The 13,302-nt window shown below is 53.3% G+C and overlaps 1 protein-coding gene across 1 annotated transcript; it reads left to right on the top strand.

The window, feature by feature from the left end:
* Nucleotides 1–7,165: 7,165 nt before the first annotated feature.
* PNPO (pyridoxamine 5'-phosphate oxidase) lies at nt 7,166–11,760 on the top strand (the record flags this gene model as incomplete). Its single annotated transcript, XM_079725297.1, has 7 exons — nt 7,166–7,303; nt 8,190–8,314; nt 9,629–9,728; nt 10,547–10,600; nt 10,852–10,980; nt 11,305–11,375; nt 11,592–11,760. 7 exons carry the CDS (start codon nt 7,166–7,168, stop codon nt 11,758–11,760), a joined length of 786 nt encoding a protein of 261 aa, XP_079581423.1.
* Between the last annotated feature and the right edge of the window lie 1,542 nt (nt 11,761–13,302).

Here is a 13,302-nt window from a genome sequence, read left to right as displayed (position 1 = left end):
ACCTTGGCGGATCTAGGCCACAGCCCGAAAAGGGCTTCAGCCACACAAGGCCCTCCTGGCATTGGCACAAGCCCCCAGAGCACCTGTGCGGGGGGGGGGACTCCAGAGGGCAGGGCCTGGTGCAGGTGTTCCTGCTGTGTTCTTCCCTAAGCCAGTTTTGCCCAGATCAGAGCAGGCATACTCTGCCCATAGACTCAAGTGAACAGCAGTGCCTTCCTTACCAGCAAGTGAATTCCTCCACTCAACTCTCCGACCCCTGGAGCAGGGCTTTGGCCTCAGAGCCCGTTAGTAAGAAGCTTAGGAGAGAAATCCAAAGGGACCTTGCCTCAGTCGCTTCCAGAAGGCTAAAGAGTCTGGAGAAAACACAGTTCCCCAAGGTCCCTTCCCAGGGTGGAAGGCCAGGCCAGAACCCAGCTCTACCCAAGAGAGAACCCTGGCCACAGTTTCTGTTTCTGTACTGTCCCTCACCCCAGCACCGCAGGGAAGGCAGCAGGCCGATTTTGGTTTTAGCAAGGGCTGCAGATCTGAAATTTTGGTGGGGATTTTTGGGGGTGGGCAGGGGGTGGGATAGGGCTCATTAGGAGATCAGGGGTTGGGATGGGAGGCAGACTGCGATTGGACCCAGCTCAGTACCTGTGTTTAAACCTAGCAGGGGCCTGAAGAGCATCTGAGCTGAAGGGAGAGGCAAGTTGTTCTCAAGCATATAGAGAACAGTATGTGCTTTTCTTGTAACAACAGTGCCTCTTAATCAGCCTCAAAAGGACACAGCCAGGCTGGCTGTTCTGTGCAAGAGTGGCAAGGCTCGTTTAGAGCTATCCGTCTCCTTACTGTGTTTCCTTTGTCACCAGCGCCTGCATTTTTGCAAGCAAACAGCTTGTCCTTAGAGCCAGTCCACCCTCACATCAGCTGAAGAAATAAAAAGGAGATGGATCTCAGATAGATCACAGGTCCTCTGCCCCCATCACTTCTTTATTAACAGGCAGGGAGTCCCGTCCCAAGCATACTTAAGCCCTTTGGGTGATACCAGACCAACCACTGTCTCCACCCTGCCACGGAAGCCTCCTAACCAGCCCAGCAGCCCCACTTCTCATTGCTGCACTGGCAGGAGGAGGAAGACATGAGGTATATTTATCTACTTTCACGTGCGGATTGTGTGACTAGAAAACTGCCGTACTGTGTTCTTGACGGGGATTGGCGAGAGAAGGGGAATGTTAACAGCTGACCTCTTTCTGCCACGTGTTCCCCACCGGCTTTGCTCTTGGGCACAAAGACCTGTCCTTTCCTGGGAACTGATTCCAAGTCATGTGCTTTATGCTTCAAGTGTGGAAACTGACCTGACTCCTTGGCATCCTTTGGAAATGAGGTGTCAGCCCTCGGCGGGCAGAACAGTGTGCTGGCACTCGGGATTTCCCTTCTCCAGTGAGACAACACGGGTTCAAAAGTTAGGCCTGACCATCTCTGCCTCCTGTGGGATGCCTGAGTTAGAAAGGGAGCAGCAGGGCTTCCCTGGTGGCCCAGCGGTTGAGAGTCCGCCCCGCCAATGCAGGGGACACGGGTTCGAGCCCTGGCCCGGGAAGATCCCACATGCCGCGGAGCGGCTGGGCCTCTGTGCCACAACTGCTGAGCCTGTGCTCTAGAGCCCGCGAGCCACAGCTACTGAGCCCGCGTGCCACAACTGCTGAGGCCTGTGCGCGCCTAGAGCCCGTGCTCCGCAACAAGAGAAGCCACGACGGTGAGAAGTCTGCGCACCGCAACGAAGAGTAGCCCCCCCGCTCACCGCAACTGGAGAAAGCCCGGGCACAGCAACCAAGACCCAACACAGCCAAAACAAACAAACTAATTAATTAATTAATTTAAAAAAAATAGGGAGCAGGAAAGTGTATTCTGCCTAGCACCGGCTCTTGGCCTGGGGAGAGAACAGAGAGACCTGGTGGCAAATTAGCCCTCATCTGCTTTAATCCATCCCTTATTTACTGGAGAGTTGCAGGGGGTGGGGACTGTTGACACTGACGTGGCCCAAGTTCACCCTCGCCAGGGGCCTCCCCAGGACACCTGATTGGCCCTGGTTGAAAATCTGGGGACAGGCTACTCCTAGCAGCTTGAGAGTGGGGATTACACAGCCCGAGTTCCCTCCCCAGGGTCCAGTGCACCAAGGCCACCCCTCACCACCCGCTCCTGTCTGCTCAGTGATGCTCAATGCTGCGCTCATCCAGATACTAGGATTATGAGCCCGAAATAAAAGGGGGCTGGGGAAGACCCTCCCCTCCTGAAGGCACATCGGGCAAAGTACTTTTTTGTTTTCTTAACTAAACCAGCAAATAGATCTCAGGCCTCCTTCCAACTACTCCGTCCATCTTGACAATCACCTTTGAGGCCCCACACTTGAGTTTAATGATGGGAGCTGCCTGCAGCATCTCAGGTCCCTGCACCCATCAGGGGCTCGTGGCTGAGGTCTAGATGGTGGTGGATTCCAGGGAACCTCACTTGGGGGTCAGACACTGCCTTGGGGCAGAGACCTCCTGTCACCTGACCAAGGTCTCTGGGGCTGGGATGAAGCCACTAAGGGAACTGCAATCATCTCAGGACAGGTGGCAGTTGGGTTTCCTAGTGAAGAGGTCCTCGGGGAGGATGGAATCAAGAAGAGGGTGTGGGTGAAAAGAAAGCCACCACGGAGGGAGAGGCAGAGAGTCAGGGCTCGGAGAGGAGCGTCAAATACCTGCTCATCGGGACTGTGGCCAAGAGGAAATAAGAAACGACCACAGGTCAGGCCAAGAGCATTGACCAGGATTTCTCAAATGAAACTAAGGAACCGCCAGGTCATACATATCCTTTGGGCCTGCTGAGAACTCATCAGGCCTCCTCCCCCTGCCTGTGGCCCACTCTCTGATTAGCCGGTGCCCGGGCTAAGAGAGATGACCCAGCCACCTCACCCTGGAAACCTTAACGTCCCTCCAGCCAACAAAGAGCCTCTTGGTGGCCCTGCTCGTACCAGGTGCCACAAAACCCCAAGCCCCACTCACCAAGTGCAGAGAAGTTTAAGAAAAGCAGATGATGCATAAACATTACAGATGAGCACTTCCTGGCTGGGATTTTGAGACGGAGCCGGGGAAATTAAGCAGTCCCTCCCATGAAGGAGCTTCTCAGGGGGAACACACATGAAAACAATGGGACAGATTCGGGGAGCAATCCGTGAGCACATGCAAAGGACTGTGTGAGGGGTCAACTCCATAACCGCAAGCAGGACAGTCGGGTAAGGGTCAGCCTCCCTGCATCCCCCTCTGGGTCACCTGATAACCACACTCAGGGCTCAGGCATCTGCTGGCAGGGCACCAAGCACCCACCCGTCTGTGTGTCCTGAGGCTCCACACTGAGTTCACCCAAAGCTGGGCTGGAGAATTCCTGAGATCTGGGCCCCCAGCACACCCCTTCTGGCCTGCTGTTGGTCCCCTGGAAAGCTGGGTGCTATACTTCAGGAGCATCTTTACCACTCTTGCAGGCCCCCTTCCCTCCCCAGACATTGTCATCCTCCCCCATGGCTTCAAGTGCCACCGTGGAGGCTCATGACACCTAAACCATCCCATCAGCCCAGACCTCTCCCCCAGCTCCAGAACTGATCTTCCAACCCGACCGAATGTGGTTGTCCCATAGGTCCTCACACTCAACAGGTCTGATGGCGACTTCATCTTTCCCCTAAGCCTCTCCTCCAACATTCCCCCACTTCAATGAACAGCACTGCCCATGTCACCTAAAGCCATCCTGCTGAGTCAAATCCCTCTTCTCCACCCCACACCCCCCAAACTCGGGCATCAGGCTCGGACGCTTAGAGAGAACACGGCAGCGTCTTGCCCTCCTTCGCCTATCACCCACTCCGTCACCAGAGCCACATCCCCAAACAAAAATCCAATCACCAGGGGCTTCCCTGGTGGCGCAGTGGTTGAGAGTCCGCCTGCCGATGCAGGGGACACGGGTTCGTGCCCCAGTCCGGGAGGATCCCACATGCCGCGGAGCGCCTGGGCCCGTGAGCCATGGCCGCTGAGCCTGCGCGTCCGGAGCCTGTGCTCCGCAACGGGAGAGGCCACAGCAGTGAGAGGCCCGTGTACCGCAAAAACAAACAAACAAACAAAGAAACAAAAATCCAATCACCAAGATGTAACTGAAATGTATAATTCAATCAAACAATTAGACTAAAAGGTGACTTAAGAACATAAATGCAAAAGCATCAGAAGAAAACAGGCAAGGCATAGCCCCCAAACTCACAGCCAGCCTTTTGTTGCATATTAAGAAACCGGGGTGCCTCTGTACAATGCAGTATTGCAACATAGCTTCTATTCACTGAAGACTCTCGAGAAAAGATTAGTAACTTTACAAAGTTGGGTGTGGGGGCGGGGGGTGGGCAAAATGTTTAAGAAAAAGCAGTAACAATAAAAAATTCATTTCTCGGGCTTCCCTGGTGGCGCAGTGGTTGGGAGTCCGCCTGCCTATGCAGGGGACACGGGTTCGTGCCCCGGTCCGGGAGGGTCCCGCATGCCGCGGAGCGGCTGGGCCCGTGGGCCATGGCCGCTGAGCCTGCGCGTCCGGAGCCTGTGCTCCGCAACGGGAGAGGCCACGGCGGTGGGAGGCCCCGCGTACCGCAAAAAATAAATAAATAAATAAATAATTCATTTCTCCCAAGCAGACAAACCCCTTGCTGGGGTTGCAGCAGTAGCAACACAGCTAGTGGGCATGTTCCCCCCTCTAGTTTGCACCGTGGGGCTGCTTTGTGATCTAGACACCAATCCCACTAGGCAGAAAAGCACAATACAAGCCTACTTATTATCTTCAAGATGAAGGAGCAAATACAAAAAGGCAACCAGTTGCAAACTTCCTCACTAACAGCCAAGGATGGAAGAGGCTGTCAGAATCTAGAGCTTTTTCTCTCTACCTGGCCTTAAAAAACCAGGAATTAGACACCCTGGTTTGACAGCAGTACAGGATAAAAACTTAGAATAGTTGTCTAAAGCCTAGCCCTTGCTACCTACCTGATCTTCAGCAGGCACCGAGCCCCTGACGACTTGCCTGGTCTGTTTTCTCACCACCTATAGCTACAGCAGCATCACACTCGACTTGTTCCCTCTTCCTGGCATGCCTGTTCCGTTGTCCATCTGGAGAACCCTTACTCATTAAGACAAATCAAATGTCTGCTCCCTTTATGAAGCCTTTACTGACTGTGTGACCTCTGGAGACCACTTCCTCCTTTCTGCTCCCTCTTACCTTGCAGAAACATCTGTTAAAATTCCTGTAACTCCTTAGCTTACAGATCTGCCTCCCGCTGTAGACTATAAGCTCCTCGTGGGCAGGAACCATGCATCTTCATCTTCATATTTTCAGACCTAGCTCAGGGCCTGGTCCAAAAGAAGTCTTTAACACATGTCTACCCCACTATACCGAGCCCTTGGCTTTTAATTTTTAAGCAAACCATTCAAATGATCCTAGTCTTGGTGCCCCAGAATCTTGGGTGCAGGGTAGCACAGCCCAGCAGGGCTAAGAGTGTAGCTGCATGAACAAAATCATCTGAGCTGAAGGGTACTAATCACTGCTTACCCAGGTTCAAGTGCAGGGCCTTGGGACGAGGGGAGCAATGTTCATACGTGGAAAGACAACTTCAACAAGAAAGAAAGCCCAGTCAACTCTCTCTCGACTGTGCTGACAGAGAAAAATGATGGCAACACAAAAACTTTGTACCAGCGGAGGATACATAGATCAACATCGTTAAGCCTTGAGACATGTATTATTTCTTTGCAGCAAATTTGTTTTCGAGATTCTATTTGGCTCAGGCTATGTGCACATAATAAAGGAAGATAGGTATCTAATGTTGGGCTTAATGAAGCTTGGCTGTAATGCAGACACCTGGGCAGGGCAGGAAGTTTCCCTTACCTGGCACAGTCCTGGGGCGCCTGCCTAGGTGGCTCCTGCAGCTCCACTTCCTGATGTTGGTGGAAACCAGGACTACACAGAGGCCTTGACCCAAGGCTGCCCCAGCCAGGTCAAAGCTGGAATGGGCGCTGGCAGGTGTCCTATTTCTCAGCCCTGAGTCCACAGCCTGGAAGTGCCTTTTGCATAGCCACCTGCTCCCCTGTGCCCTCCTTTACGGCTGGCACTGACCTGGAAGCTAGACTCCAGCTACCTAGAAAGGGCAAAATGTGAAAAAGGAGAAACAACAAAGATGGAGGTGGCCCGGGAGAGGTGGGGCAATCTTTCCATCTACCAGAACACTGGCTAGTGTGAACTCTGCTGCAACCACAAAAGGGGAAACCATGAGGAAAGGGAGCAGCATGCTCTGACCCAGGTTACAGCAATGAGGCTGGAGAGAGGGGATTCAGAGCTGGAAGATGGTTCTGGTCTAGGATCGCTTGATCCCAAATTTCCCTCTTGCCCTTTCCCATTCAGCCATCTGCTTTCTTACCATAGTCTTGACCCCACTGCTCCTCCCCAGACCCCAGAGTACCTCCCCATACTCACACACTATACAGCACCTATCCCGTGAGATCCACAAGTCATTTGCAACCTGTCCCACTCTTGAACGCCAATTTCTCCCCCCCCCCCCACGAGATCGCCCCTTTCTGTTTCTCCACATCACCTTGCCTCAGACTCTGGCCCCTAATTCCATTTTCCATTTGCCCTTTCCTGGCACCAGCCTCTCCCGAGGGGTACTTTCTGCACTAAGCTGGCCTTCAGGCACCTGCTAGGGGCCGGCCCCTTGATACTGACTACTCCCCTCAAGCCCCCAGCGGCTCATTCCCCGTCCCGGGCCAGGGCCGCTTCATGTCCTATACCTTTAACAAACTCCACGTGCGTGTTAACGGCGGTGACAGCATTTCCTTGTCTCTCTGATCCCGCCCCCGGAGGCGCCGTCCATTGGCTGCAAGGTTCCTCCGTTCTTGCTCTAATTGGCCTCGCTCTTGGAAAACTCTGACCAATGGCATCTCCGCGCCCGGCTCCCTCCACCAACCCTGTCTTCCTATTGGCTCCCATTGGCTCGGAGGACTTGGGACCTGTGGGCCTGTGGGCCTGGCTCGGCAACTGGCAAATTCTTCCCTGCCGGCGTAGATTCCCGGCCTAAGAAACTGGTTCCGAACCCAACGGAACCCAGCGCGGAGCGACGCCGGGTCACGTGGCCTGCGGCCCCATGACGTTCCGGCTGCGGAGCGTCATCGGGACGTTCGGGCGACCCGCCGAGTGGCCCCGCTGCCTCCGCCACCTGTGCAGTCGCGGTGCTGTCATGGACCTGGGACCGATGCGCAAGAGTTACCGCGGGGACCGAGAGGTGCCGCCGCCCCGCAGGGCCTCCGCAGGGGCGGGGACACAGGGAATCCGAGTCATCTCCGGAGCGGAGGGGAATGGGAGGGATAACCTGGGGTTTCTGGTCCACCCCTTGGGGCTCGGGGTCACCTCCGTGGGAGAAGGGGATTCAAAGACAATCAAGGGGGAAGGTGTTCCGGGGAAACGAGGATGAAGGTGGACTCCAGAGGCAGCTTGTCTTAGGGACTCAGGGCGCGCACTCGGGGCTCTGCCTGGATATCCTGTAGGTCGCTCCGCGCACCCCTTGGGCGGTTTACTCACCTCCCTGGGCCTCTTTCCTCACCTGTGAAGTGATAGTACTGACCTCACGGGGATATTAGGGACTTGGATATTTGAAAAGTGCCTAAACAGTGATAATTAGCTTATACATGTTTGATAAATAAGTAACACGTGGGGCAGGTGGACTATTTTACGCAGGAGGGGAGGAGAAAGCTCCTGGCTCTTAACTGCCTTTTCCCTCCTCAGGAGAGAAACCAAAAGAATTATTTTGGAATTGGGGCCCAGGGCCTGGTTACCAAATCTGGTTGCCTGTGAGCATTTCCAGAAATGCATGTTAAACATGCAAGTTTTCATGAAACCTCAGACCTACTGAATGAGAATTTACAGGGTGGAGCCCAGGAATCTGTCTTTTTTTTTAGGCTCCGCAGGTGATAGGTTTGACACCCATGACATGAAACCCTGATTTGTCCATCCGTAGGTGTGGGACCTCTTCACCTTTTCGTGTTTTTTGTTATGAGATAGTTGTTACGAGGACTCAATGAATTAATATTTGAAAAGTGCCTGGAACAGAGCCGCGCGCACAGTACGCACTACATGTGTTTGTTAAGTGAAATACAACTCTCCCTTCCCAGGCGTTTGAGGAGACTCAGCTGACCTCCCTGAACCCCATGAAGCAGTTTGCTGCCTGGTTTGAGGAGGCTGTTCGGTGTCCTGACATAGGGGAAGCCAATGCCATGTGTCTTGCTACCTGTACCAGGTAGGCATAGCTGTGGGCCCTTCTGAAGGTGGGTACAGATGAAGTAGGAAACTTAAGAAGCTCTCAATTTGATGGATGACAACTGTATGATTCTAGTTGTGTTATTAACATGCTGTGTGGCCTCAGGCAAGTACCTTGTCCTCTCTGGGCCTCAGTGTCCTTACCTGTAAAGCAGAGATTAGACTTTACTCAATTCCATTTCAGTGATAAATGTAGTGCCTCATTCATCTCTGCCCTTGATGTACCCATCTCCCCAATACACACACCTTTGTCTCCCGCATCTCCTGGCCTCCCCAGTTCCCATCTGCTTTTTTTTTTTTTTTTTTTTTTGCGGTACACGGGCCTCTCACTGTTGTGGCCTCTCGCATTGCGGAGCACAGGCTCCGGACGCGCAGGCTCGGCGGCCATGGCTCACGGGCCCAGCCGCTCTGGGACATGTGGGATCTTCCCGGACCGGGGCACGAACCCGTGTCCCCCTGCATCGGCAGGCGGACTCTCAACCACTGCGCCACCAGGGAAGCCCCCCCTCTGCTCTTTGAGAGGCAGATCTCCTGGAACCTCTCCATAAAGCCCTCTTCCTCTCTTGAGGTCTAGCACAGTGCTTGTCTGTGTCATTCATTTGACAGTCAGTCATAAACCCCTTGAGACATCTCTTATATTAGCCTCTTATTCAACTCTGCTTGTCCCCCACTCACTAAAGCACAAGGCCTTGAAGGCAGGGCTCTTGTACTGTGCCCCCAGATATCCCCCAGAGCTAGTTTGCTTGGGCCACCATAACAAAGTACCACAGACTGGGGGGGCTTAAACAACAGAGATTTATTTTCTCACAGTTCCAGAGGCTAGAAGTCCAAGGTCAAGGTGCTGTCAGAGTTGGTTTCTAGTGAGGCCTCTCTTCCTGGCTTACAGATGGACACCTTTTTTGCTGTGTCCTCACATGGCCTTCCCTTTGTGTGTGCAGGGAGCGAGGTCTCTGGTGTCTCTTCCTCTTCTTACAAGGCCACCAGGCCTGCTAGGTTAGAGTCCCACTCTTATGACCTCATTTAACCTTATTTATGTCCCTAAAGGTCCTACCTGCAAATATAGTCACATTGCGGGTTAGGGCTTCAAAACTGAATTTTAGGGGAACCCAGTTCAGTCCATTACAGAGCCCTAGGCAGTGGTGTCGTACTGCACCTCCAGGACAGATTCCCATGGGCAAGCGGGAATGGGCAGCCTGAGTGCACAGACAGTGCAGAATCCGGGGGTTCAGGTGTAGGGGTGCTCAGACATCTGTGGGGAGGGGCTCTGACCCCGGTGCTTTGCTCTTTGCCGCAGAGATGGGAAACCGTCCGCCCGCATGGTGCTGCTGAAGGGCTTTGGCAAAGACGGCTTCCGCTTCTTCACTAACTTCGAGAGTCGAAAGGGACAAGAGCTGGTGAGGGTTCACGGTAAATCCTTCCGGGGCCTGCAGGGTCCAGCCCTGGCTCATTGGTCACCTTCTCATGCCATAGCTGCCCCAGCCCACTTGCCACCATCCTGCCTGCGGGCCTTGGCACTTGCCCTTCTCCCTGCCGTGGATGAGTGCCCTCTAGGCACCCCTACCTCCCCATGTTTACCTGAGTAGCTCCCGTTCCTTTGGGTCCAGCCCCCACCTTACCTCCTCAGGAAAGCCTTCTGGACTCCCAGGCTGAGTCGGCCGGCCCCTTGCACTGTTTGCAGTCATTATAACTTGCAACTTTCCTTTCTGCCGTTTTTTTAGTTTCTAACCATGCATGTATTTATGGGATTATGTGATTAATGTTTGGGTCCTCTGCTAAACCGTCAGCTCCTTGGGGTCACAGGCTGCATCTGTGGTATCTCTTTTATATCCCCAGCACCTCTCCTGGTGCTGAGCACAGAGTTGGCACTTCGTATGCATTCAATTCGTGAATCCAAAATGAGTACCCTTCCCTGAGTCCAGTGCAGCCAAACATACATTTCTGAGGATTTGCAAATCCGTGGGTGAGAGAAATGGCAAGCCTCACTTGGGAGTCCAGCTGGCCCATTTACCGTGTGAACCTGGGCACGTTACTTAACCTCCCTGAGCCTGTCTCCACACCAGTAAAAGTAGGCCTACCTTTGAGGATTTAAAAATGAGACGTTACAGTAAATGCATCTGCAGTGAGCCTGCGCGATGCAGACTCCCTGCCTTCCCCCCATGCTGGAGGCATCCTCACTCCTGTCCTGATGACTGTCTGTGGATTCTATTTCCAGGACTCTAATCCCTTTGCTTCCCTTGTCTTCTACTGGGAGCCCCTAAACCGTCAGGTGAGTGTGCATTCCTGGGACAGACTGGGGTGGGCAGGGGTGGGAAGGGCCTGAGTTTATGAATGAACCTGGTGAGGGTCCCCAGGCTGGGCAAACATCCTGCCTTTCAAACGGCTCTCACTTAGCTGGGCTAGCTGGAGTCAGGCGTGACGGGGCAGTGGATAAAGAGAAGAACAGAGAGGACTGGGGCCTGCACCGGTTGGGGGGCAGGTGGCATTGAATGCCGTCTAACCACGACCATCCCTGTGCAGGTGCGAGTGGAGGGTCCCGTGAAGAAGCTGCCCGAGGAGGAGGCCGAGTGCTACTTCCACTCCCGCCCCAAGAGCAGCCAGATTGGGGCTGTGGTCAGTCACCAGAGTTCCGTGATCCCCGATCGGGAGGTGAATGGGGCTTCTCCTTAGTCCTCTGGGTGGTAGTGCTTTTGACTCAGCCCCAGAGGCTGTCCCCAGGGGATGCCAGGGCCCTCTCTCTCCAGCAAAGTGAAATGGATGGTCTTCCTGGGGGACGTGGATTTGGAGAGCAGGGAACAGTCCTCCTGTATCTGTCTGACCCTCCCGTTGGACTGCGCCCCTAGAGGACAGAGGCCAGCCGGCCTTGCTCACCAGTGTCCTCAGCAGCTGGCACAGAGCACATGCTCAGTAAGTGGTGATTAAATGAATCACTGACTGGGTCTGACCCTTCCTCCATCTCCTTCCCCTGGACAGTATCTGAGAAAGAAAAATGAGGAACTGGAGCAACTCTACCAGGAACAAGAGGTGCCGAAGCCAAAATACTGGTGAGTGATACCTGGTGGTCGCCTAGAAAGGGACACTGGGACCCTCGTGTTTACTTAAAGCCACCCTGTCCATGGAATTACAGATCCACTCCTTCCTGGAAACCCTTGTTTGATGCACGCCAGCCCTTCACAGGGCGCTGGGATGGCGCGGCGGGTGGTGGGGTTGCCTGGCTGGAAAAACGCACAGAGCGCCGAAGCCTCCGCTTCTCCTTGTAGGGGTGGCTACACCCTGTACCCCCAAGTAATGGAGTTCTGGCAAGGCCAAACCAACCGCCTGCATGACCGGATCGCTTTTCGACGGGGCCTACCGACAGGAGACTCCCCCTTGGGGCCCATGACCCACCGAGGGGAGGAAGACTGGCTCTATGAGAGACTTGCACCCTGACTCCCAATCTGCTGGCGCTGACTAGAGCTGGAATCCGTGCTAAGAGAGGGTATGGGATCAGGAGCCAGGCCCTTCTAAACTCAACGCATTTCCCTTCCCACCTCTTATATCCAGGGCCCTTCAGAGAGTTCTCTGTAGTCAGCTGGTCTAGTGGAGTCTAACAGTGGCATGGACAATCACAAATGTAAAATAATCCCATAATTATTCTTGACCTTAACTATGATTTATTGGAATAGCTCCCTCTAGGGGTAGCATCTGGTGTGATTCCCTTTTCTGGTGACAGGGGGTGGGCCCACAGCAGCCTTGTCTGTTATCACATGACAGGCATACCGGCCAAAGCCCATGGGTCCCAGCAGAAGCACCTGAGCCAATCTAGCCAATTGGTTTTTCTTGTCACCAATTTGAAATTTGAAACGGAGGGACTCAGAGCATAGGAGTGTTTGTAGCCAAGTCAATAATGGCCACCTAGAAGCAACAGCCTCTGGGTGCTGCTCTTGCAACCCTCTCGGCAGTCCCTGGATCCCTTTCCCGTGTCTGGGTTGTGCAATTCCTCCTCCTACCTCAGAAAACCCATTATCTCTTTAAAAAAAAAAATTTTTTTTTCTGCTTAAAACTAGCCATTATCTATTTGTGTTGCTTGCAACGAAAAGAACCTTAACTATCTCATTTACTAATAGGATATTTTTATACCACTTACCCAACTGATAGCTGCCTTCCATTATCCAAAGCACAGCAATGTGGAAAAGAGACTAAATTTATTCTCTGTAGCTCCAAAGGACCCATAGGTGGAAGCTGCACGGAAGTAGATTTCATCTCAATATGGGAAGAGATTTCAAACAACTGGGGCTGCCTAGGAGGGTGTAGGTTAGGTAATGAGTGTTCCGTCACTGTCAGACAGTTTTGTAGAAGGGACTTGTGCTGGTACCTATGTATCAGGAAGCTTTTCATCAAGCTGTACTTTCCATATTTGGTTATAAACACTGTATGTATGTGAAATGCATGTATACTACATTTATCTGTCTTTCACTTTCCGGGTATAAAATTAACTAATAGAGATTATACTTTTCTGACACTCACACACCCTGTTACCCCCACCCCCCACCCCCAACTGACGATGACTCCTAGATCACTGGTTTTCATCCTCACTGGAATTACCGAGGAGTTTTAAAAACCCTGGTGCCCGGTCCCACCCTCAGAGATGATTTGACCAGTGTGAGTGCAGCCCGGACTTGGGGAAGTTTAAAAGGTCCTCGGGGAATTCTGTGCAGCCGAGGTTGAGACCCCCCCAGTAGTAGATGCTTGCTACTTGCAGTGTGGTCCACAGGCCAGCAGCATCAGCCTCACTTGGGAGCCCAGCCCAGACCCACTGAATCTCACTCAGCTTTCAACAAGACCAGCCCCACTCCCAGGCGACCCAATGCACTAGCCTCAACTTCTAAACCAACCGCCTCCCACCCTCACAATTGGATTCTTCAGTCACCCTTGGCTGAGGCCTGTGCTGAGCTGTAGTATTTGCTTTCCTCGAGCCCAAGTCTGGTGACC

Source organism: Hyperoodon ampullatus (assembly GCF_949752795.1).
Source record: "Hyperoodon ampullatus genome assembly, chromosome: 19".
Taxonomy (NCBI): Eukaryota; Metazoa; Chordata; class Mammalia; order Artiodactyla; family Ziphiidae; genus Hyperoodon; species Hyperoodon ampullatus.
This window is presented reverse-complemented; position numbering and strand designations above follow the sequence as displayed.